The sequence below is a fragment of the Symphalangus syndactylus genome, chromosome 5, assembly GCF_028878055.3.
Source record: "Symphalangus syndactylus isolate Jambi chromosome 5, NHGRI_mSymSyn1-v2.1_pri, whole genome shotgun sequence".
Lineage (NCBI taxonomy): Eukaryota > Metazoa > Chordata > Mammalia > Primates > Hylobatidae > Symphalangus > Symphalangus syndactylus.
In genome coordinates, this window is record NC_072427.2 from 58801880 (window position 1) to 58826660 (window position 24781).

The 24781-nt window shown below is 43.5% G+C and overlaps 1 protein-coding gene across 4 annotated transcripts in view; it reads left to right on the plus strand.

Moving 5' to 3' along the window:
• The window catches only part of RYR3 (ryanodine receptor 3), a 565081-nt gene that overhangs the window by 490684 nt on the left and 49616 nt on the right, over positions 1-24781 (plus strand). For 2 of the 4 annotated variants that reach the window (XM_055278588.2, XM_055278590.2), the window contains exons 68-76: positions 5851-5938; positions 6956-7048; positions 12668-12682; positions 15682-15852; positions 16181-16240; positions 18067-18198; positions 18671-18783; positions 22065-22161; positions 23775-23881. In XM_055278588.2, the coding sequence (XP_055134563.2) occupies positions 5851-5938; positions 6956-7048; positions 12668-12682; positions 15682-15852; positions 16181-16240; positions 18067-18198; positions 18671-18783; positions 22065-22161; positions 23775-23881 (876 nt within the window). The remainder of the gene's footprint in view (positions 1-5850; positions 5939-6955; positions 7049-12667; positions 12683-15681; positions 15853-16180; positions 16241-18066; positions 18199-18670; positions 18784-22064; positions 22162-23774; positions 23882-24781) is intronic. The other 2 variants (XM_055278589.2, XM_055278591.2) reach the window with 1 other exon arrangement.

Sequence of the window (24781 nt, forward strand, 5' to 3'; positions counted from 1 at the left end):
CCTTTGTACTCTTTTCTGCCCTGCCACAGCAGTGTGTAAAGTTTCTTCTGTGTCTGGAATACTCTTCTGAAGAGCGGCTTCTGTTGGTCAGTGTCCAACCTGAAGTTGACCCAGAATAAGCAAGAACCAGCTGTGGTGTGCTCAGTGGGGGACACATAAGTGCTTCGTTTTCTCACGCCAGGAGATAAAAGTCAAGACGTATTACACAAGTCTTTTTTTTTTTTTTTTTTTTTTTTGAGACAGAGTCTCACTCTGTTGCCCAGCCAGGCTGGAGTACAGTGGTGCGATCTTGGCTCACTGTAACCTCCACCTCCCGGGTTCAAGCGATTCTCCTGCCTAAGCCTCCTGAGTAGCTGGGACTACAGGTATGCACCATGACACCTGGCTAATTTTTTTGTATTTTTAGTAGAGACAGGGTTTCACCATGTTGGCCAGGCTGGTCTCGAACTCCTGACCTCAGGTGATCTGCCTGCCTCTGCCTCCCAAAGTGCTGGGATTACAGGCATGAGCCACTGCACCCGACCTAAACAAGTCTCTCTTTCTAAAAGGTTATCAGCTTCTTAGCCTCCTTCCTGGGAGTCAGAAATATTTGGAACTTAGCATTGAACTTTAAATAGTGAGATTTTTGGTGAAAACCTATCTCTCAAACTGTTGAAGGGAGTTAGAGTAAATCCCATGCAGCAACTGCCTCAGGCTTGGTCCTCTAGGGGAGGCTTTGGAACAAAGTTGAAAAAAGCTCTTACCTCTGAAGTAGACATGCTGACTGTGAACACAGGAGCATGGCTTCATTTTCTTTCAAAACCTGATCATTTGTCTGTTGTTTTTTGTTTTGTTTTGTTTTTGTTTCTGGGGCAAAGTGTCGCTCTGTCGCCCAGGCTGGAGTGCAGTGGCGTGATCTCTGCTCACTGCAACCTACACCTCCTGGGTTCAAGTGATTCTCCTGCCTCAGCCTCCCGAGTAGCTGGGATTACAGGCATGTGCCACTACGCCTGGCTAATTTTGTATTTTTAGTACAGACGGGATTTCACCATGTTGATCAGGCTGGTCTTGAAGTCCTGACATGAGGTGATCCACCCACCTTAGCCTCCCAAAGTGCTGGGGATTACAGGCGTGAGCCACCGCGACCAGCCCCATTTGTCTTTTTGAAAATGAAAGTCTGGGCCGGGCGCGGTGGCTCACGCCTGTAATCCTAGCACTTTGGGAGGCCGAGGCGGGCAGATCATGAGGTCAGGAGATCAAGACCATCCTGGCTAACACGGTGAAACCCCGTTTCTGCTAAAAGTACAAAAAATGAGCCGGGCATGGTGGCGGGTGCCTGTAGTCCCAGCTACTCGGGAGGCTGAGGTAGGAGAATGGCCTGAACCCAGGAGGCGGAGCTTGCAGTGAGCCGAGATTGCGCCACTGTACTCCAGCCTGGGCTACAGAGCGAGATTCCATCTCAGAAAAAAAAAGAAAATGGAAGTCTGAATCTCCTTACTTTCGCTACCCCCCAGGATTCTGTTCTTATGCTTCTTGTTTTTCCTGTGACTGTGCTCAGTTATTTCATCCACTTAGGTTGCTGCTGCTCTTTTGGTTGTTGTTATAAATTTAAGAGTTACAAGTACAGTTTTGCTACATAGATACATTGCTTAGTGGCAAAGTCTGGACTTTTGGCGTGACCATCACCCAATACAACCTCTCTGGAAAACAGTATGGAAATTTCTCAAAGAACTAAAATTAGACCTACTATGCAGTCCAGCAATCTCATTGCTAAGCATCTACCCAAAGGAAAAGGAATCATTATATCAAGAAGATACTTGCACTCATATGTTTATTGCAGCACTATTCGCAACAGCAAAGATATGCCATCAACCCAAGCATCTATCAATGGATGCCTGCATTTAAAAAAAGTGGGATACACATATACGTACACAGTGGAATACTATTTAGTGATTAAAAGGGACAAAATCATGTCTTTTTTAGCAACGTGGATGGATTGGAGGCCATTATCTTAAATGAGACAACTCAGAAACAGAAACTCAAATACTACATGTTCTCACTTGGTGGGAGCTATATAATGTGTCCACATGGACATAGAGTGTAGAAAAATAGACATTGGAGATTCGGAAGGGTTGGATGGAGCTGAGGGATGAGAAATTACTTAATGAGGACAATATGCCTTATTTGAGTGACGTGCCATCTCCTCCATATGGCAGAATCTCTGATGGTTACCTCTAAACCCAGTCTTCTTCTCTGCCTACAGCCTTGAGTTTTCCAACTGCCTTTTGGCAGCAAGCAGTGCAGATAATAAAAGAGACCCACAGATCAGCTAGGTATCTACAAGAAAATCAAGCGACTAAATATTGACAGAGATGATGAATCCCGTAGGAGACTGGGAGCAAGCAGGAGAAGCACCTTGTTGCATTAATTGGGGGCAGAGAGGGTATGAGCGAATGTGAACAGCTGGGTGAGGATCTTCCATTCTCCCACAAATACTTTCCTTGACTTGTGTGCCTAGGGGAAAACCTTTAATGAGATGTTTTTCATTGCACTTATCACTCTGAGCTTGAAGAAAGAACCTCCCTAGAGATAAAGAGCAAATGTCTGCCTCTTAGAAGAGGGATGGCCAAAGAAAAATATGTTCAACTGAAACTGCATTCTCACACAAAGGCAACAAGATGAAAATCTTCTTCCTTCTCCCACCAAGAAACGTTACCCAAGATTTTGTTCCTGATGCTCTTGCTACTCATAGTCCCCGTGGCTGTGCTTTTCCTTGGCTAGATAGGATATGACCCTCATCTTTTCCCACTGAAGGCATCTCGAAAACCTGTCAAGCTCATTTAAACCAAAACACTAAGGAATGAATAGCTGGTAGTTGTGATAAAATTTGACATTTGACCCTGAGAAATCAATAGAAAAGAAAACAGAAAGCATTGCCAACCTCAAGCCTCAAGTTTGAATTTCATTTGGCTGCTAGTAATGGAGAATTGGCTATAGTGGCTTAAACAAATGAGAAATTTAATCTCACACGGAAAAGAAGTCCAAAGATAGTTGAGCTAGGGCCAGTATCGTTCCTCGTTAGAAAGCCTCATTCCTTTGTCTTTCTTTCTTTCTTTCCTTTCTTTTCTTTCTTTCTTTCTTTCTTTCTTTCTTTCTTTCTTTCTTTCTTTCTTTCTGTCTTTCTTTCTGTCTTTCTTTCTTTCTTTCTTTGACAGAGTCTTGCTCTGTGGCCCAGGCTGGAGTGCAATGGCACAATCTCGGTGCTCACTGCAACCTCCGCCTCCCAGGCTCAAGTGGTTCTCCTGCCTCAGCCTCCCGAGTAGCTGGGATTGCAGGTGCCCACCACCATGCAAAGCTAATTTTTGTATTTTTTTAGTAGAGATGGGGTTTCACCACATTGGCCAGGCTGGTCTCAAACTCCTGACCTCAAGTGATCCACCTGTCTCAGCCTCCCAAAGTGCTGGGATTACAGGTGTGAGCCACCATGTCCAGCCTCATTCCTTTGTCTTTATATTCTCAACATTGCCTTCCATCTTTGAAGTTACTTTATGATATAATAAGCCAATTAGAGTTCCAGCCATCATATTTTCATTCCAGACAGGAAGTAGGAAATCAACAGGAGAAAGGCAAAAAGGCACCTTCAGCTATCTGATCCCTTCTTAGAGATTTATTTCCAGGAGGCCCATCCAACAACTTCTACATTCATCTTATTGATCTGAACTTAGTTACATACCTATAGTTAAAGGGAAGCTGTGTAATGTGATCTTTAGCAGGGCATAGTTCCACCCTGAACAAAATGGGGTTTGTTACTATGGAAGAAGAGGAGAATGAATATTGAGTAGGCAACCAGTAATGTCAGCTATATGAAGGAGAGGCTGCTTGAATCTGAAAACAAGAGAGATTAGATAAGAATGTCCCTGAGGCTGGAACCAAGGGCAGTAAGGAATTCAGGAGATAAGAGAAGGATCCCAGAGTGATCTTGGCCTCATGAGTCTACATTTCTTAGGCTGGTGCTTCTCATGAATGGGAAGGAGGTACAGGCTACCCACAACAATTCATTCTGATGTCCTAGGGCTTAGGGAACTGGCTTTTGGTAGCTGTTACCCTACATGAGGCAAGAGGCATCAGGTTTTTTAAACCATTTTGAGACGCAATTTTTTTTTAACTAAAGAAAGACAATAGTTTAACTTGTGTCACTGTGATATTTCGATATAATAAATATGTATTTGCTCTTCATCTCTCCTTCCTGGCGCAGAGCTCCTAAAACTCATAGAATTTCCTGAGGGAAAGGGATGAAAGGAACATCTTCTGTTATTCATACTAAGCCCCTTTCAACCATACCTGAGTTTATTCTAATGAGGTGACTCTTGGAGAATGAAGACTGGTTGCCAGATGTACCAACTCTGCAATTAGAGGGTTGGAGCTTTCAGCCCCGCCACCATTTACCCTCCCCTAACCTCTGGGGAGAGGAGAGGGGCTGGATATTGAGTTTAATAACCAACGGCCAGTGGTTTCACCAATCATGCCTATATAATGATGGAGCCACCACAAAAAAAACCCCTAAGCTATGGGGTTTGGAGACGTCCATGTTGCTGAACACACAAAGGTACTGGGAAGGTGGTGTGCCTGGAGAAGGCATGGAAGCTCCCTGCCTCTTCCCCCACACCTTGCCCCATGCATCTCTTTCATTTGGCTATTCCTTGGTTGTGTCCTTTACAATAAACTGCTAATAGTAAATCAAGTATTTTCCTGAGTTCTGTGAGCTGCTCTAGCAAATTATTGAACCCAATGAAGGGGTTGGTTATAGCCAGTTGGTCAGAAGTACAAGTCACAACCTGGGACTTGAGACCGGCATCTGAAGTGAGAGGCAGGCTTGTGCGTCTGAGCCCTTCACCTGTGGGGACTGCACTAAATCCAGGTAGTTAGTGTCATATTTGAATTGTAGGGCACTCAGTCAGTGTCTGAAGAGTTGAAGAATTGTTTTATGTGAGAAAAACCCCACATATTTGATATCAGAAGTGTTGAGCAGAGCAACAGTGGGGGTTTTTTGTTTTTTGTTTGTTTAGTTACTCTATGTAGACATTTGAAAATGACAACTCACCCAGCCCTTGGAAATACAGTTTAATTTGAATATGTAAGCTACTTCATGGCAAGACAGCTTACAGAAACGACTGAATTCCTGAAACTGCAGTTCAGCCTTCTTGGTGCTACTGCAAAATTTCTTAACCAGTCTATTTTTTTTTTAATGAGTAATGCTTATTTATAGGGAATCTTCAAACCATTTTAGAGGGCATAGATGAGGATAATTGATCTCTGCTTATACACTTCAGATCACAGTGAAAAACATTATCTTACAAATTTCAATGATGAAACTGGCTTTAAAGGAAAAAGGGTGGGACATGAGTGCTCAGAATTTCAGAGATTTGACAATGACAAGTGTCAAGGACAAGGTTAGATGTCATAGTGACCAAGACTTGCCTACCTTTGCTAGCCTTATATATTAAAGGAAGCATGTCCCAAAACTTAGAGCGTAACCTTAATCAACTAATCAGTTTAAAGAAAACACATAACCTACTTTTGACCATTTTGAAATGTTGATTTCGGACATCAGTTTGCTAAGGTAATTCTTGAATCCTTTGGCAAATGGAAATAATTATTGTAGATCTTTCAAGAAATCTACTGTAATTATGTACCTATATCTAAATGTTTAAGGAATATATTGCTATTTAGTCTCCCTGATTATTGCTTTCATATGAGAATGCAGTTTGATCTGGATAAATGTGTGTCTCCAGTGCTGGTATAATTTTTAGGGTGTGAATATTTTAATCCCTACTGAAATTCAAATGCCTATTCATTTACTTTTGGACCCAGATCTAACTGGCTGAAGAGCCCTGATGCTGATTCTGACCAGCTCTTCCGCATGGTGGCAGAAGTCTTCATCCTGTGGTGTAAATCTCATGTAAGAACACATTTGGGCCCTGGGTTTAGAATGGTTGTGAAAGCTGCAGACCGTGGAAAACTGTTGATGAAAAAAAAGCCAAACTGTAAAATATTCGAAGAGATGTATTCTGAGCCAAATGTGAGGACCATGACCCATGACACTGCCTCAGGAGGTCCTGAGAACATGTACCCAAGGTGGTTGGGTTACAGCTTGACTTTATACACTTCAGTGGGACAGAAGTTACTGACAGAGGCGTAAATCAATACATGTAAAGTATACCTTGGTTTAGCCCAGAAAGGCAGGACATCTTACAGGGGTAGGTACTGGGCATCCAGGTCATAGATGGATTCAAAAATTTTCTGATTGACAGTTGTCAGTCAGAAAGGGTTATTATCTAAAAACCTGGAATCAATAGAAACAGTATCTGAGTTAAGACAAAGGATTGTGGAGACCAACATTGTTATTATGTAGATGAAGTCTCATATGTGGCCACCCATAGAGACAACAGGTGACATTTGTTTCATATTCAGACATTTAAAAGGTGCTAGACTCTCATTTAATCTCTTCAAGATCAGGAAAAGACCAGGAAAGGGAAGGGGATTCTCTCCAGAATGTGAATTTTCACCACAGGAGAGACAGCTTTGCAGAGCCCTTTCAAAATATGTCAAATAAATATATTTTGGGGTCAAATATTTTTATTTCCTTTAAGGCCTGCTGTCTGTCATGTCATGCTATACTACAGTCAGGTTGGAATTTGGTGTCTTATTGCTACCAAGAATCTATTTTGTCAGTCTTAAGATCTCTATTTTAATGTTAATGCTGGTCATATGTGCCTAAACTCTAAAAGGGAGAGAGTATAATGAGACATGCCTGACCTCCTCTTCTCATCATGGAATGAATTAGTTTTTCGGGTGTCTTTGGAATCACCTCGGCTGAGAGGAGGGGTCTATTCAGTTACTTGGGGAGCTTAGAATCTTATTTTTGGTTTACAGAACTTTCTTGTAATGTTTGCTTTTTCAATTCTTTCCCACTTAGAACTTCAAGAGGGAAGAGCAAAATTTTGTGATTCAGAATGAAATTAATAATTTGGCATTTTTAACTGGAGACAGCAAAAGCAAGATGTCAAAAGTAAGTCCTTAGAAATCAATTCCAAAAACTCCTCAACCTTAACCTCAGCCGGGACTTGGATCTGTTTCATATTTTCTGGGGGTAACACCATACTGCATTTAGGTCAAACTACATAATCAACAGTCTCTGCTGCTGTTTCTTTGAGAACGAGCCAAAAGAAACTGCTCTCAAATAAGCATGGTCATCACATTTTATGAATAAATAGCTGCTTGTATGTCAAAAAGGTTAAGTTTCAAGACTTGCCTAAGGCATCTGAGAGGTCTCCAAAATAAAAGCTACTGTTAGTGGTTTTAAAATAGAACTACTTCCTGTGTAGTGAGGATACAGAAATACACATGCCTAGAGCCACCTTTTGATAGCTAGGAAAAAATTACCTTGCTTTGTAGATTTTGACAGCACGTACTTTTACATCATGCTTGTTTTCCTCCTATCTGTAATATCCAATACCTGTTTTATTTCAGCTGTGTTGATCTCTTAATGCCCTCTGTTACTTTTTCATGACAGTTGCACTCAGAAAGCCAAACATTTGTCCATTCCCTTTAGGAAATGTTTGAAAAAGGGCATATCAGACATCAGTCTGAAAAAAGAGTAACCTATAGAGAGGAGCATAGCGGGAATACAAGGGGCACAAGTTAGCCTCCCAGCTCCTCTTGCGTCAGCTCTGCACACTGAGGCTTCATTATTTTGATTTAAGACACTTCTCAGACATACTTCTTCAAGTGTACATACAAAAGCAAAGCCTACTTAAATGTGATGTTTTGTTACCAGCTGTTATGGCTTACCCTTGACTCTGTACCCCTGAGAAATGTGCCTCAATGAGGGTTGATTTTATATGTCAAGTATAAGTGACATTAATACCTGAGATGTGCATCTCTCTCATTGCTGGTACAGTGCTGCCTTTGAGGAACATCAAGGTGGAGTGTGCATGGGGACCCTCAGAAGGAAAAGTCAGTTCTGGAAAGATGAGAATCGTGGGTTTTTGTAACAAAGCCCTTGGGCATCTTTCCAAATAACCATGTGGGATGGAGGTCTCATATATAAGCTGCAGACAAGGGGCTGGTATGACACCAAAAATGAAAACTTTAGCACCTAGAGCTCCACCAAGCATAGCTAGCTCTAGTCAGCTGCGATCATTCTGAGCTTTCTGTTGCTTTTATTTATGTTGACACATTTCTTCCAACATATAGAAATTGACTGTTAGAGTTTATAGTATACTCTAAGTATACACTTTTAGTATGCATTGTTTGATAAAGTTTGACAAACAAAATTATGTACATACAAAGTAGAGCAATCACATTCATGAGGAATCTTTGCTGCAAAGGGATCCGTTGTGCTTTAGTTTTATTTGATTTTTCAAAATTCATTTTGCATTTGTCTTTTGGTAAACACTATTGTCATATGATGTAGACGGGGTTGAGTTCTTTCAAATCCACGTTTCTGGGACAGCTAGCTTATCTTAAGTTGCCTCTGCAGGTCTTCTTATAGGTATCACAGCCTCTTCTTTGACTCATCTACCTACAGAAAGTCAATAAATCCCAGACAGATTCCATACTATCTTTTTTTTAAATTTTTTGAGATGGAGTCTCACTGTGTTGCCCAGCTGGAGTGCAGTGGCGTGATCTCGGCTCTCTGTGAGCTCTGCCTCCCAGATTCAAGCGATTCTCCTGCCTCAGCCTCCCAAATAGCTGGAGCTACAGGTGCACACCACCACACCCGGCTAATTTTTGTATTTTTAGTAGAGATGGAGTTTCGCCACGTTGGCCAGGCTGGTGTCGAACTCCTGACCTCAAGTGATCCACGTCATCCTCCCAGAGTGCTGGGATTACAGGCGTGAGCCACAGCTCCTGGCCTTATCTTCAAATTGGGGTAGATTGAATGGCTCAGGACTGAACCAGCTAACATCCATTGGGATTGTCAGGGAACGGTCACAAAGCAATGGAAATGAATCTGATACCAGGACTTGGATCCTGGATGAGCAGAAATGGCAAAGACATCTCAAGCCTCTGGTAATGAATGAATGCTCAAGGTACTTGGGTTTACATTTGGAAAAAGATGAGGTAACAAAAAATGGCATTTCAAAACCCACCTACTAACAAACTAACCTGACATTTTGTTCATTCACATCACTGAATGAGGAAAAGGGGGTGTTTTCTTCTTGACAAAGAATGGTCATTTTCAGAAGGTGGGCTTCTTCCTTGCTGGTCCGGTTAGTCTGTAGAAGCAAAGTCCTTTGTTTCATTTCTGTTGTTGTCATATGCCAATTATTTCTGAGCTACATGGGATAGGATCAAAATTACAATGTAAGAATGGATGAGAGGACACTCCCTAGATGTTGAATAATATTTGCCATGGTCCTCAGGGTAACAAGTGTTCATACTGTTCCTGTTGCCTGAGTTGAGACACCATGTAGTGGTAAATAGACCAGAAGGTGAAAGGAAGCTAAGTCTTGCCCCTGGCCCAGCTGTTGGCTAGAGCTACACCTTGCATCATTCACTTAACTCCTCTGGGTCCCAATTTACCAATCTGCAGAATGGGATTGAGCTTACTACCTGACTTCTCCCAGCTCTACTGAGATGTTCTGGTTGAAAGTCAGTTTCAACAGTATCTCTAGGATACAGTAATATTTGAGAAATGCAGTGCATTATCTCAGACCAAGAGATGCCATGCCTCTGATAAGCAATAACTCCTAGCCATTTCTGGTATTTTTTGGATGTGGAACTACATATTGAGGGATTAGGGCAGGAGTATTCTTCCTTATCAGTTGACTCCCTATTGCCTTTGCCTCCCTGCAATTAGATGTTCTCTCTACTACCTGATCTGAACAGTGACCTGTACTTGCTTTTATCTCCACTCTTAACTGAATTCTGGTGTTGTAAAAATGAAGTTAGCCTCAGTGCATATGGCAGGCTTTGTGGAGGTATGTGTATATGAATGCCCTATGCCACACACACCACATATGCCATTGCGAATGGAAAGGAAGTGGAGAAAATATACAGTGAGCCACGCTGTTACTACTTGATTAGTCGAAGGTCACTTCAAAGATAACGTTATTTTTCTGGGTCAGTCAAAGCAGATTTTGCTTGTGAGAGCTCATTGTATATTTTGTGTATATAACACCAGTTTGCAAATGTATGTTAAGCTAAATGTAACTAAGCTGAGCAAGTGTTTTTTGTTTTGTTTTGAAACTTTTTTTGTTTCTGGAAAAATGACAGCAGCTTCTTCAGAAGGGAATGGTAAGTTAGAATGTGTTCAGCCCAAGAAATGCCAGTTCCTTGACCAAGGTTATAAACAATAAAATAAAAAAAGTGTTGTGATGCAGGAAATATTAGAGTGCCTCATGGTTCAAAGCCACTCCACCCCATGAAGCGTGATTTCAGTGGATCGAAAAAGGACAGGAAATGTTTTAGAAGCTGTCTTTGAGTTTTTCAAGGGCATTCACACTTACATGTGTGAGTGAATTTTCTTGCTCATTCTCCCTCATTCATTCCCTCCCCTACCACTTTTCTCTTTTTTTTTTTTTTTCATCTTCTTTGAGACAGAGTCCCACTCTGTCGCCCAGGCTGGAGTACAGTGGTGTGATCTCGTCTCACTGCAAGCTCTGCCTCCCAAGTTCACACCATTCTCCTGCCTCAGCCTCCCGAGTAGCTGGGACTGCAGGTGCCCGCCACCATGCCCAGCTAATTTTTTGTATTTTTAGTAGAGACGGGGTTTCACTGTGTTAGCCAGGATGGTCTCAATCTCCTGACCTCATGATCCGCCCGCCTCGGCCTCCCAAAGGGCTGGGATTACAGGCGTGAGCCACCGCGCCCCGCCTTCTCTTTTGTTTTTATTCCCTTTGTTCTTGCACTTCTGCTGTGTACTCACAGGCATGTGTGCATACTGTGTCTCTGTCTCTCTCTCTCTCGTAAACATGCACACAGGAACACACACTCATCCTCTTCTTCTCCCCTCCCCCTCCCCTTTCACCCCCCACCTTTCTCCTCCTCTCCCCCCCTTCTCTCCACCATTTCTTCCTTCCCTCCTGCCCTCCTTCTCTCACTCTATCTCTTGCTTCGCATTCTCAGACTGACTTACAGAAAGTCTCCATTTCCTCTGTCTAATGTTGGGTTGACTTGTCATTGCTTCGGTTACCTTCTCAGTGGGACAAGAGCTTCCCAAGGCCCGGGCTTGCCTTTGTTCAGAAGCCTGACACCAGCTCTCCCTGTGCCGTCCCCTTGTGATGTGTCCTCAAAGTCACTTACCCCACAAAAGCCTGTGTCTGTCTTTTAAGTTCCACACACAAAATCGACTGTCTGATTATAAGCTAACTACTGGTGATAGTTTATGATGTAAGCGTGGGGAGATGAAATGATTTTGAAGGTGTAGGAATCTGTACATTTCTAGTAAGAAAATAAAACATGGGCCAGTGTGGTGGCTCATGCCTGTAATCCTAGTACTTTAGGAAGCTAAGGAGGGAGGATCACTTGAGGCCGAGGGTTCAATACGAGCCTGGGCAACATAGCGAAACCCTGTCTCTTAAGAAAAAAAAAAAGGAAGAAAGTGAAAGAAAATAAAATGTTTCCACCACCAAATTTTTAAAAGCATTTCATTAGAAAATTGCAATGAGTTAACTAATCTTAGCAATATGTGACAGAACAAATAAAATTAGAATCTGTAGCCCCACCCTAAGGTATGTTTAAACGTTGTGGCACAAGAAGGGAAACGCTCCGTCTTTTAGTTTTTTTGGTGATCCTGAATCACTTTGGATATTCCTAGAGTACTTTTTGTTAATAAATCTTCTTTTTTCATTGTTTTTTTTTTTTTTTTTTTAAGACAGGGTGTCCCTCTGTTGCCCAGTCTGGAGTGCAGTGGTGTGATCATAGCTCACTGCAACCTCGAACTCTTGAGCTCAAGTGATCCTCCTACCTCAGCATCCCTAGTAGCTGGGACTATAGCACACACCACCACACCCAGCTGAATTTTTTTTTTTTTTTTTTTTGTAAAGATAGTGGCTATGTTGCCCAGGCTGGTCTCAAATTCCTAGCTTCAAGTGGTCTTCCCACCTTGGCCTCCCAAAGTGCTGGGATTACAGGCATGAGCCACTGTGTCTGGCCTACGCTGCCTTCTTTTAACATAAGCACAAGCATTGCCCCTTAGCTCAGTTCTCCCCTCTCTGTAGCCACAGATGTTGCTAATGTGGTGGGTAGAAGGAAGAAAGAAAAGTCGGCTCTTTGGTTATATGACAGATTGTCTATAGCCTATCCAGGTGAAAGGAGGGAGGTAGAAGGGGCAAAGACTTCAGATCTGGCCACCCACAAGAACTCACTAGATCTAAAGACCAGCCTGGGTTGGGTCTGAGTGCCATACACTCTGGAAGGCTGCTTCTGGGTTGACCTTACCTGAGAAGTAGATTGCTTGGTCTGGATGTAAGTCCTTTGACCAAATTAACCTCCGTCCTAACCTCCCACTCACTCTTCATGCTATGCTCAACTGGCTTCCAGAACCACTGAGTTTCTGTTGTGTTGGCTGAGAAATGGGGGCTAAGAAGCTATAACTAACATATAGTGCCTTATGCCTTAGAGCCCTGCTTTTACTGACTGACTCTTCTCCTTGTTTCTTTTCTTTTGTCTTTCCACACAGGCCATGCAAGTAAAGGTACAGGTCAAATGCATGACGTGTCTTTTCTGTCCTAGTATTAGAGGTGCCAGGCTCTGGCCCCCTCTGCACTGTGATCACCATGGGGGTGGTACAGAATGGGTTTTCCCGCCTGGAGGTCCCCCAGGCCTGCACCAGGGAAGACAACTGCCTGTCAAAGAGTGAATGTAGGCCTTGGAATGGGGAAGCCGGGGAAGCCAGCCAAGCCTCACCCTAACCGAGGTCTCCTTGCTATCTCTGCTCCCTTCTCCAGCTGCCCTCTCGGCAGCCACCACACTAATAGAGATAGGGATGACTGACAGGGCTTGAGAACCCAGGGGACTACTCCTCGTGGTGCTACCCAGGGTCAGAGTCCTATTTTTTGTTAGTGGTCTCAGCCCTTTCACACTGTAGGTGTCCTGCCTCCTGTATAAGGCTCCCATGATTCAAAGAGAGTCTTCCAAAGACTACCCTGGGAGAATTTCCCAGTTACAGTTTCAGGTTATAACTGAACATTTTCTCTTCCTCTTAATTAATGTGTGTCGGCTGCCATTCTCCCAAACCTCTGCTCTACACTATGCAGTGAAGAAGGGGAGATGCGCAGGAACTAGGGCACATGCAGCTCTTAGTTAGGAAAGGAAGATGGAGCCCAGGCGAGATAGACTTGCATCTGGATAGCTCAGAGGCTTACTTGCTATGTGATCTTGGAAAAATTGCTTAACTTCCCTGAGCAATCCCATTCTCATTTACAAAACTGACTGGTTTCAGGGGTTTTGGGAGGATCATAAATGTTTTATATAAGTAGCAGGCACATTTGGAGTCATATTGCATATGCAGCATTTATGATTAGAAGAACATGAGATTGGCCCAATCAAATAGAGGGTGAGCAGGAAATAATTTAGAGTGTGTAATCAAATCCACGTAATTACACTTTTAGGCATATTTATTCGATTGCATGCTGTGTATTGCCATTTATATTTTACATGTATACATATGTGATATCACATAGTTTATATACATATAACCAGGTTCTGTTTTATGGATGATTTGAAACATTTTCAAGGGTAATTTAGACTATAAATGAGTTTTGCCCTGAGTCGCAACCTTTAGAATTTTAAACCTGGTGGTAGAATGATGAGGAGCCCAGCAAGCACTCAGCCAGTGATAGTTGGCACACACTCAGTGAAGCAGCTCTCCCTTCCTGCTGTTTTCTGGAACACCAGGAGCCTCCTCCTCTTAGCCCCATTTCTTTCCCTCTTTATATTTCTTACTGCCCCTCCCACTGCCGTCCAGGGGCTGACTGGTGTTTTGGAGCACTGGACACAAGATACCCCTGCAACCGATAGAATTTTCTGGCAATGTTTGGCCAGACAGGGGTTCTGCTGGCCAGAGATTTTGCTGTGGTTTCTGTGATATTGTGATACAACCACCTGAAATTGCAGCCACCACAAGTGCTGAAAGAAATTACACTGTTCTTAAGAGTGTCCGTTAATAATTATGAAACTCTTTTGCCCTTTGGAAAGCAATTTAAAGAGATTAGTCCCAAGACAGTGTTAATTCTGACCCTACTCTTCTCTTCCAAAAGCCTTTTCCCATAAAATGAATTCTGCCCAAGCCCAGGAGGACCAGGTCTTGAGTGCCAGTTCCAGGGGAGGCATCTGGCGTGCTCCCAGAGCCCTGTATCTGTATGTCATGATAAACCACAGTGCTGCCCCCTCATTACTGCAAACACTCCATAGTACCTCATAGTGCAAAGCTTTGGTGAGCACCGCTTCTTTCCCGGAGTCCCTGACTTGCTTCTGGCTGCCCAGCTCTCCCCACTTCCAGCAAGTGCCCACTGAGGCCCAGTCCTGCAAGGACGTACCACGTGAGCAGCTCTGCGTCTCTGGAACCTGGAATTATGAAAACTGAGTAACCGCAGAGCCTTGTTTCCTTGAGCCCACCTGGACCCACCAAGTGATTTCCTTGTGCTGTGGATGCTGAGGGTTCTCAGTGGGTTCCCTGGGGCTGCTATTGTGTCATAGCCCAGTACACTGGATTCCTCTCTCTCTCTTTTTTTTTTTTTTAATGTTTTTTGTTGTTGTTGAGGCCGAGTCTTGCTCTGTCACCCACGCTGTAGTGCCATGGCGTGATCTCGGCTCACTGCAACCTCTGTCTCATGGGTTCAAGCAATTCTCCTGCCTCAGCCTCCTAAGTAGCTGAGATTACAGGCGTGTGCCACCATGCCCAGCTAACTTTTGTATGTTTAGTAGACCCAGGCTGGTCTCAAACTCCTGACCTCAGGTGATCCACCCGCCTCAGCCTCCCAAAGTGCTGGGGTTACAGGTGTGAGCCACCGCACCTGGCCTGGATTCCTCTCTTAAACCTACAACTTCACTGAGTGAACTCTCTCTGAAAAGGATGAGAAGGCATAAGCCAAAGAATGAGCTTCCATGGACTGAGGAGTTCCTTTCTTTCATGTCTTCAGTTTTTCTCCTAACTTTCCTTCAGCTGGATTCCAAAGCAGCCCTACTTTCGATTTTCCTTTTCTTGTAAGAATTTGCACTGGCTCATGGTGAGGAGGCTATGGTGAGGTGCTCCAAAACACCAGCTTCAGCTTTGAAAACACAGAGCAATTATTCTGTGCTGGATGCTCTTTCACATTTTTAGTGATTCCCCAGCATCAGAATTCTCAGAACTTTTCTGGGGCCATTTTTGTCAGTTAACAAATCATTCTTTTTGTAGAACACCAGTTTACTTGTTCAGTCCAGAACTGAGTGAGCAATAGGCGTTGGTGATGTGTGTTTAGTTATGTGGCTCTGTGTGCATGTGCAGAAGGAGAAGGCTCAGGGTTATGGCTGGTCTTTGATGGCTACCTAATTCATCTTTGTTCAACACACTCTTTTCACTGTCCTTTGAAGTGTAGTAAGGCCCACCCTATACTGACGGGGCCACAAGGAGGCAGGCTGCCTCTGACAGGAGGCCATTCCTTTGGGAGAATCACTGAGCCCCTCTCTGTTTATTTCAACATCATCTCCTAGTCTGGAGGACAAGACCAGGAGCGGAAGAAGACAAAGCGGCGGGGAGACTTGTATTCCATCCAGACCTCCCTCATCGTGGCTGCACTCAAGAAAATGCTGCCCATTGGTTTGAATATGTGTACTCCAGGCGACCAGGAGCTGATCTCCCTCGCAAAATCTCGATACGGCCATGTAAGCTGCCCATCTGCCTGGGCTGAGTGTGTGATCCACGTGGTGTAGTGATAGGCATTCAGCCCCTGAAGGGTTAGTCCCCCTCCCCTGGGGGGCGGAGAGCAGATGAGCAGAAACCAGTGTATATGGAGGCAAGATGCCCTCATCTTTAAAACTGGTTTGGAAGCCAGTGTGTGCCCTTTGGGACAAATCTCTGGAATATTTTTTCTTTTGTTCTTCTGATAAAGATCCCAGCAAAACTGTGCGTTGACTCTCCATACATCCCCATGTGCTACTTGACAGTTCCATGGTGATCTCCGGGAATAAAATCTGACATCTCTTTCCACAGAGGGACACAGATGAAGAGGTCAGAGAACATCTGCGGAACAACTTGCACTTGCAGGAAAAGGTGATGACTCAGGACGGCAGTGAGAACTCACATAGGCTTTCCTTCTGGCTGCAGGGTTCCGGCTTTTCACTTCATTTACTCATGCTTCTTATATGTGTTCCAAAATCAGTTTTGGGGTATTTGTGTTTAATTGGTAGGACTAGCTCTCTCTTTTTTAAATTTTTTTTTTTTAAATTTACTGGTACATGGCCGGGCACGGTGACTCACGCCTGTAACCCCAGCACTTTGGGAGGCCGAGGCGGGCGGATCATGAGGTCAGGAGATCGAGACCATCCTGGCTAACACGGTGAAACCCCATCTCTACTAAAAATACAAAAAGTTAGCTGGGCGTGGTGACAGGCACCTGTAGCCCCAGCTACTCGGGAGGCTGAGGCAGGAGAATGGTGTGAACCTGGGAGGCAGAGCTTGCAGTGAGCCGAGATCGTGCCACTGCACTCCAGCCTGGGCGGCAGAGCAAGACTCCTCAAAAAAAAAAAAAAAATGTACTGGTACATAAACTGCCCTTAATGTTTGTTTGTTTGTTTGTTTGTTTGTTTGTTTGTTTTTGCCCTTAATTTTTGTTCTTAGCTATTACAAAGAGGATACAAAGAGGCACCCAATAAAGCATCTATTCCAATTTCCCATTATGGGAACGTCAGGCCATAGCAGTGGGATGTAGATTAGGTCTCAGAATTTACTGACTGTAAGTCTTGTTAAACAGTGCAGTGGACACCTGGGGGAAGTTTTAGCACCTCCTGCTCTAAAGAGATTTTGAAACAAAATAATTCTGTGTCTAGTTGGTACAATAAAAAAATATAATTTTCATGTTAAAGGCTATTTGAGATGTTTTAAAGCCTGTGAATCTGAACAACTCTTACCTCAGATACATTATGCCCTGAGATGGAGAACTAAGCCAGCATGCAAAGTCTTTCCTTTCCACCCCAAACATATAGGAATGGTGGATAAAATATACTAGAAGAAAAAAAAAGGCAATAAAAAGGAATCTCTAGGGCCAGAAAAAAAATCTTAGGGGCTTGGTTTTTTAACCATTGTAAAGGAAGGGGAGTGTGGGACCTAATTAGCCACACTATGCATAAATACAGAGCAAGAAACTTCCATAAAGTTAGCCTTGAACCAGTAAAACCCACAAATATTCCACAGAGAAACCCAAGTGGAATAACCACTTGGAGAGCCTCCACCTCCTAAAATATAAGCTGAGATACCAATAGGTAAAATTCCTCCAGAAGACAAGCTCATGTTTTTTTTTAATTACAAAGCACATCAGGAAATCTACTATTAGAGAGTCAGCATAGGAAACAAAGAGAATTCAACCATAAGGAGCAATTGAAAGAGATGTAAATGTAAATAAAATCAAAACATTTAAAGGAGATATAAAGGAAGTAATCGAACCCATAAAGCAATAATTGGATGTTATATTTTTAAAGAGGAGAAGGGGAGATGGGTTTGAAAAAAGACTTCACAGTCATTATAAAAATAAAAAATAATCGTTGAAATAAAAAACCTAATAAATGGGTTAAAAATAGGCTACACATAGCTGAAACAAGAATTTATAAATTAGAAGAGTGCTTTAAGGAAATCATCCAAAATGCAACACAGAGAGATGATGAGATAGAAAATATGACAGAAGCATTAAGAGACATAGAAGTTAGAATGAGAAGCTCCTATACAGCATCTACAGTGTTCCAGACGATAATTGAGAAAATGAAAGTGAAGCGATAATAGAAGGAGAGTCTTGACTCCTACAGAACCATGGTAGGACCAAAAGGCTTCTTCAGTATAAGAGGTACAGGAAATTCCTCATCTTATGAGTATGCTTCAATTTTCAGTCTGATGACCCAGCTGTAAAATGGCAACTGAACCTTTACAAGGATGTTCTGAAGAGTGAAGAACCTTTCAATCCGGAAAAGACAGTGGAGCGTGTGCAGAGAATTTCAGCAGCTGTCTTCCACCTGGAACAGGTAAGGAGCATCTGCCCTGAGGAATGGGGAAGCAGAAACACCCTGGACAGTACAAAGCTCCTCTCCACACTCAGCTGTCAGGTACAAGTGCCCTCATAAGACTGAGAAAACAAAGACCAAGGATCATCCCAAATCACCCTCACATGCCATCTCGATGCCCTGTAATGGGAGACCTCTCCATTATTTCCCCTGCCAGTGTTTTGTGCATTCTTGCCATTAGCTCAAATGCCCTATTTAAGTCCCCTACTGTCAGTTAAGCTGCTATTAGGGAATAAATGACTAAAAGCAACTGGGAGAAAGAGGAAAACCTAAGACTTTCACAACTGAAATCATCTGCTCCTGGGTGCATTTTGCTAACTACAGTTGAGAAGCCAAAATTCTTCCAGAATGAAGAAGTCTGGGCTACAGGTGACTAGCTTCTGCCACCAGAAGATCAGCCTAATGTGCGCCAACCCATGTGATCTCTTCTCAGGTGGAACAGCCTTTGAGGTCCAAGAAGGCCGTCTGGCACAAGCTGTTATCAAAGCAACGGAAAAGGGCAGTGGTGGCCTGCTTCAGGATGGCCCCTCTCTACAACCTGCCCAGGCAAGTATTTTGTCTTTTTTCCTGGCATGTAAGCCAGCGATGGGAATGGAAGTATCCTCCCACAGCTGTGCTCTCTCACTCTTAATCCAAGGAATAGAAATTGGAATCCTTGGCCTATGGAGCTATTGCAGTCTGCATAGTATAAAGGCCTGGCTAAGACAATCAAGGTAAGCATAAAAACTGAAACCAGATGAGATTCTCTAGGGCCCATTCCTGTCGGGCTCACCATTTGTACCCTAAAGTCAGCCAAGTAAGCATATGGAAGTACACTACTTTTGCTGAGGTGGGATTCTTGGTTAGCACATAAAGGCTTCTGGAAAAAAGAAACTGTTTTCTGAAACATTTTACCCCAAATTCCATCAACATGTCCGATAGTATTTCTCTGCTCAGGAAGTTGACACTGAAATTACCATTTCCTCAGCAGGTACAGAAATGTAACTTGAAAATCTTTTAGCACAGTGTACTAGCTGTCAAAATATAGAAAGGCTGGAGATGCCTCAAGAGGCATGCCAGAGGCACGATGCCTTCGGGTGTTTTAGCTTATACTTTGAAGTAAAATATATTTGAAGCTTTTGCTGAAAAGTCTGGGACATATCCTTGTCAACATAGGGAATAGTATCAGTGACAGACTGGCCCAGAGTTGACCACCCAGACTGATTCAGTGTCTTTGGTGATGTGGTGACATTCCTGTCCTCAGACTTATTGCAGAGTAGGTATGGTCAGGTCTTGGGTCAATAAACAAAGCTAGTAATTGAATATCAGCCTCTGCTTCATTGACTTATCAAATCAGTAGTAATATTCTCACTTGCTCAGGGAAACTAAACTGACTTAGACAAGTATACTCTGAAGCTTATGTAAATAACTGTGTTTCTTTGGAATATCACATAAAGGACTATTCCTATGCTTGACATTTTGTTTTCATCAAATTGTGGATCTTGGCCATAATTTGTCCAGAGTAGCCTATAACCTCGTCCTGAGCCAACTGGCCACCTGGGCTTTCTTAGTTAGGGTCTTTGAAGATAGTTAAGAATGATGGTCTCTGCCGGGCGCAGTGGCTCACTCCTGTAACCCTAGCACTTTGGGAGGCCAAGGCAGGCGGATCACTTAAGGTCAGGAGATTGAGACCAGCCTGGCCAAAATGGTGAAACCATTTCTACTAAAAATATTTTAAAAACTTAGCCAAGCATGGTGGCATGTGCCTGTAATCCCAGCTACTTGGGAGGCTGAGGCAGGAGAATCGCTTGAACCCAGGAGGCGGAGGTTGCAGTGAGCTGAGATCACGCCACTGCACTCCAGCCTGGGCAACAGAACAAGACTCTGTCTCAAAAAAAAAAAAATCAGCCAGGCGTGGTGGCAGGAGCCTGTAATCCCAGCTACTTGGGAGGCTGAAGCAGGAGAATCGCTTGAACCTGGGAGATGGAGGTTGCAGTGAACCAAGATAACACCACTGCACTCCAGCCTGGGCAACAGAATGAGACTCTGTCTCAAAAAAAAAAAAAAAAAGAATCACGGTCTCTGAGACACACACCTGCTCCAACAGATCTCTTTCAAGAAACAGATTACTATCTTTGGAAGAGAATGAGGCACCACCAAATCAAGTAGAATTCATGAATGAAAAGATGAAAAGCTCAAGCAGTCATGGGCATTAAGCCTGCTGAAGTCCTAACAGAAAAGTGAAATTCATAGCCCGTTAGAAAAAGCAAAAGTGCATAGAATTTGTCTTTGTTTTCTGGAAGTGTCGTAACATCAGAAAGTGTTTCCATCCCTATCTGATTGAGATTTCTACTTGACATTGTGCTGAGTTGGCCTTCGAAAGAGCCCAGCTCTAAAGCACATGTCTCTAGGACCAGGACAGCTAGGCAGAAATTACATCTCTCAAAAACAAGCATTTTTTTTTCTAAATCCACTGAAGATACTAGTACCATCCTTACATATCTGGGCTGCGCCTTCAGTAGTTTTACTCTGTATGGGTAAGAGTAAGTCTAGGAATTCACTATGTCCTTCATGAAGCATGACCGTCCCTAACTCAGTTGTTTTAGAGGAGCTGCTGTGGGTGATCTCTCTAGTATGGAGGACTGTAAGTAGATTTCATAACAACAACAGAGAAGCTGATGATGGAGACAACTTCTCCAGCTTGTGATCATCTAGCTGCATAGAATCTCCCAAACGAAAGGGCTAAAGGGATTTATTTTATTATGTGGAAACTGTCTCTGATGCTGGCTTTTAAAAGAAAACTTGTATGCTTCTCTCCAGACACAAAATTAATAATTTCTTCCTGAGCACCTTTCAACAAGTTTGGCTGGAAAAGGTTAATGAACAAACTCAGTATGACAGGCTTATACCCATTTTAATGGTAATGTAACCTGTGGAGAGACCTGCTCATTCTCTGCACACTCCTCCTTTATTGACCATGATTTAACGTTACCATAAGAACACGAATTTGTACAATTTTTAGGAAGAATTCTGATTGGTCAGACTTGAAGAAAGATGGCAAGGGCTGTGTCCTACCGAAAACCATGACCGGAGCTTAATGACTGTGGTGTTGACTTTTATCTTCCTCCCCTCTCCTTCCCTCCGCACCACTGTCCTCACATTTTGTAAACACTTGGCTGCTTTTGCTTTGCAGTGGCTAATATTCTCAGAAGTCAATCCTGGCTTATCGGGAGTGGCTCGTGCCAGTTATTCAGTGCACCCACATACCAGGGACATAGCTAGAATCCATGAGGCACACAGAAAATATGCCAACGACGTAACGTGCTTAAACCTTGCCTTGCTAAGTAAAAGCTAGAGCACCTTACCAGTGTGGTTACTTGGAGAATGAAAAGAAGCCACATTTTGGTATTTTGGTATCTCTAAGACGAAACCACTGATCATTGGTATGACTTAAATTGGATTACCTAGAAGGGTGATCAGCCTAAAGGAATACCTAAATTTCCATATGAAGCAAATACTTCAGGACTGTTACTTGGCCTAATGATTGATTTCTCATTGGAGAGGAAATGTGATAAAGACCCTATGAGAACAGAGTAGGATGACAGATAACTGCCATGTCTTGCTAACCATTGTCATTTTCAGAAGGTGCTCTAATATTCAAGACTCGTCACGGTAGAGGGTTCTGGTTTCTTTGAAGTGAGTTCTGTGGTATGCTGCTGGCTACCCTGACCAATCAGAAGACAAGAATTGTACAAAAGTCTGTCCTGCTTACTAACCATTAACTGCCCAAACTAAAAGAACAAGTTCCATGGATCCCTCTTGACCTCCCTCTCACCCCTTCCGCTCAGGCACCGCTCTATTAACCTCTTCCTCCATGGCTATCAGAGATTTTGGATAGAAACAGAGGAGTATTCCTTTGAAGAGAAACTAGTACAGGATTTGGCTGTAAGTACTGACTCCCCTGGGAGCAGATATGGGTGTGGATGAATTTGATTTTCGAATTCATGTGTGTGGTTGTAACAGTTAAACATTCACAAGGAATCGTGTGTATACATTTGAAAAGCACTAACGGCGTAAACGCTCAGGGGAGGCCCTGCTAATGGTCATAGGAGCCAGAGGATGAATTTTTACTTGGAGGTGCTAATACTATCATCCTCCTCCTCATTGTCGCTGTTAACAACTAATATTTCTTGAAATGCACAGCCATGTCATGGGGGGTTCATGCTAAGTGAAGTTTTGAGCACCATTGGTTGCAGGAGGCCACCCCAGCCAAAGCCCCACATTCCCACTCTGTAGTTCTGCTTTGGGGAAGATGCATCTAAATACCCTTCCTGCATCTTACATTTCTATATTTGGTCTTTCAGAAAATTTGGCATGCCTTGTCTCTAACAGACTTCATGCTCTAAAGCCACTTAAAATGACACACGAGGGGAAAACTTATTGCAGAGGTGCCACAGAGCCTCATTCTGGTTCAGAGAGAAAATAAACCCTCCTTCTCTTTGGCCGGCCTGTGGTTCTTTTTCTCGTTCTCCCACAAACCTTTTTCTCTTACCACTCACTCTCTCCATTCATCTTGTCCTGTGTTTCTGATAGTCACTCTTTTCCAAATGTCTTTCTCTTTCTGTCTTTCCCTGTCACCCTCTGTTTCTTTCCTTCTTTCTTAAAGGCTTTTCCTATTGTTTTCTTTCTCTTTGTCTTTATGTCTTTCATTCTTCTCATATATTCCTGTTGGTGAGAAAGACACTCCGTTGGTTTTCTCAGTTTCTTGATGAGTGTGAAGTTGACAATGAGCATCACTTCAGCCTCTACTTCTTCTGAACCATTCATACCAACCCATGTAGTTCTCACCAATTTACCAAATACGGTCCACCCTGCTGGCTCTGCCACTGCTAGAAAATTCACTTTTACCTCTGACATTAGCTGTTATTTCTCTTTCCATGAAAAGCGATAAAGAAAAGACCTGATAAAAGAAGGGCATGGCCTGCAGCTCCAGGATGGCAGCTCTCAGGAGCAACAAGAATTTTAGAATCAAGAGTTAGGTCAGGAAAGAGAGATGTTTTGCTGGGTTGAATCTAGAATAGTATTAGACCCAAAATGGCCCCACCGCTTTGTAACTCTTGCCCCACCTCCATGTCGAGCCCAGCTCTTCAAAAGAAACGTCAGCTGTTGGCCTGAGAGAGCCAGTCTCTCAGGTGACTCTGGGGTTTCCTCCTGAACTCGGGTGCCCAGAGCTTGCATGAGAGGTCAGCTGATTGGGGTCTGTAGCTATTCCCTTTATGGGCAGCCTTTTGCTTTTTATTTTGTTTTAACCTGAGATTGGAATGTTTCTTTGAGTGGCTGTAAAAATAAAAAATATATATACATATATACACATATATCTCAAACCTTGCACCTTTAGGGCTTCTATCCTGAAATAAATAACACGACGTAGTGGTTTTGTTTTGTGCTTTAGTCTGATGCACTCTGTGCCTTGCGCTTTACCTTCTCTTTGTTCGCATGCAGTCACGTGGCACGAGATTATATTCATGCCTAAAACCTACCTGTGTTGGTTTGTGTAGAAATCTCCAAAGGTGGAAGAGGAGGAGGAGGAAGAGACAGAAAAACAACCTGACCCACTACATCAGATCATTCTCTATTTTAGCCGCAACGCTCTCACGGAGAGGAGGTCAGAACCACCAGATCACCTGCTTCTCCCAGGCACCAGGGATACTTGTGTCCACTCCTAGCCTTCCTCTCTCCGATGGCAGTGGGTGGAAAAGGGAAGCCAGATTTGAGCAGCCCTCCTTGCTGCCTTATATTTGGCCATCAAGATATGTCTAGGGAGCCAGGCGTGGTGGCTTACGCCTGTAATCCCAGCACTTTGGGAGGCCAAGGCAGGCGGACCATCTGAGGTCAGGAGTTCGAGGCCAGCCTGACCAACATGGTGAAACACCGTCTCTACTAAAACTACAAAATTAGCCGGGCATGGTGGTGCACGCATGTAATCCCAGCTACTCAGGAGGCTGAGGCAGGACAATCGCTTGAACCTGGGAGGCGGAGGTTGCAGTGAGCCGAGATTGCACCATTGCACTCCAGCCTGGGCGACAAGAGCGAAACTCCGTCTCCAGAAAAAAAGATATGTCTAGGGAAACTACATCAAGCCACAGCCTGCTCTTCATAATGTCAGACACTGAGCTGCAGATTAAACAGCCTGAAACTATAAACTTCATCTCCGAATTCCATGTTAAGCCACTGCTGGTTCACATTTTCAGAGTGGTTTCTAAGAGTCAGAGTGGGGGAAGGGATTTTCTAATTAATTCACTAGTACTTATAATTTGAGATTTATATGACTCTTAGTCTTTACTGTGGGGTCCAAAGAGTAGCCTGCTAAGGCCGGGCACGGTGGCTCATGCCTGTAATTCCAGCACTTTGGGAGGCCAAGGCAGGCAGGTCACTTGAGGTCAGGAGTTTGAGACCAGCCTGGCCAATATGGTGAAACCCCATCTCTACTAAAAATACAAAAAAATTAGCTGGGCATGGTGGCAGGCACCTGTAATCCCAGCTACTGGGGAGGTTGCGGCAGGAG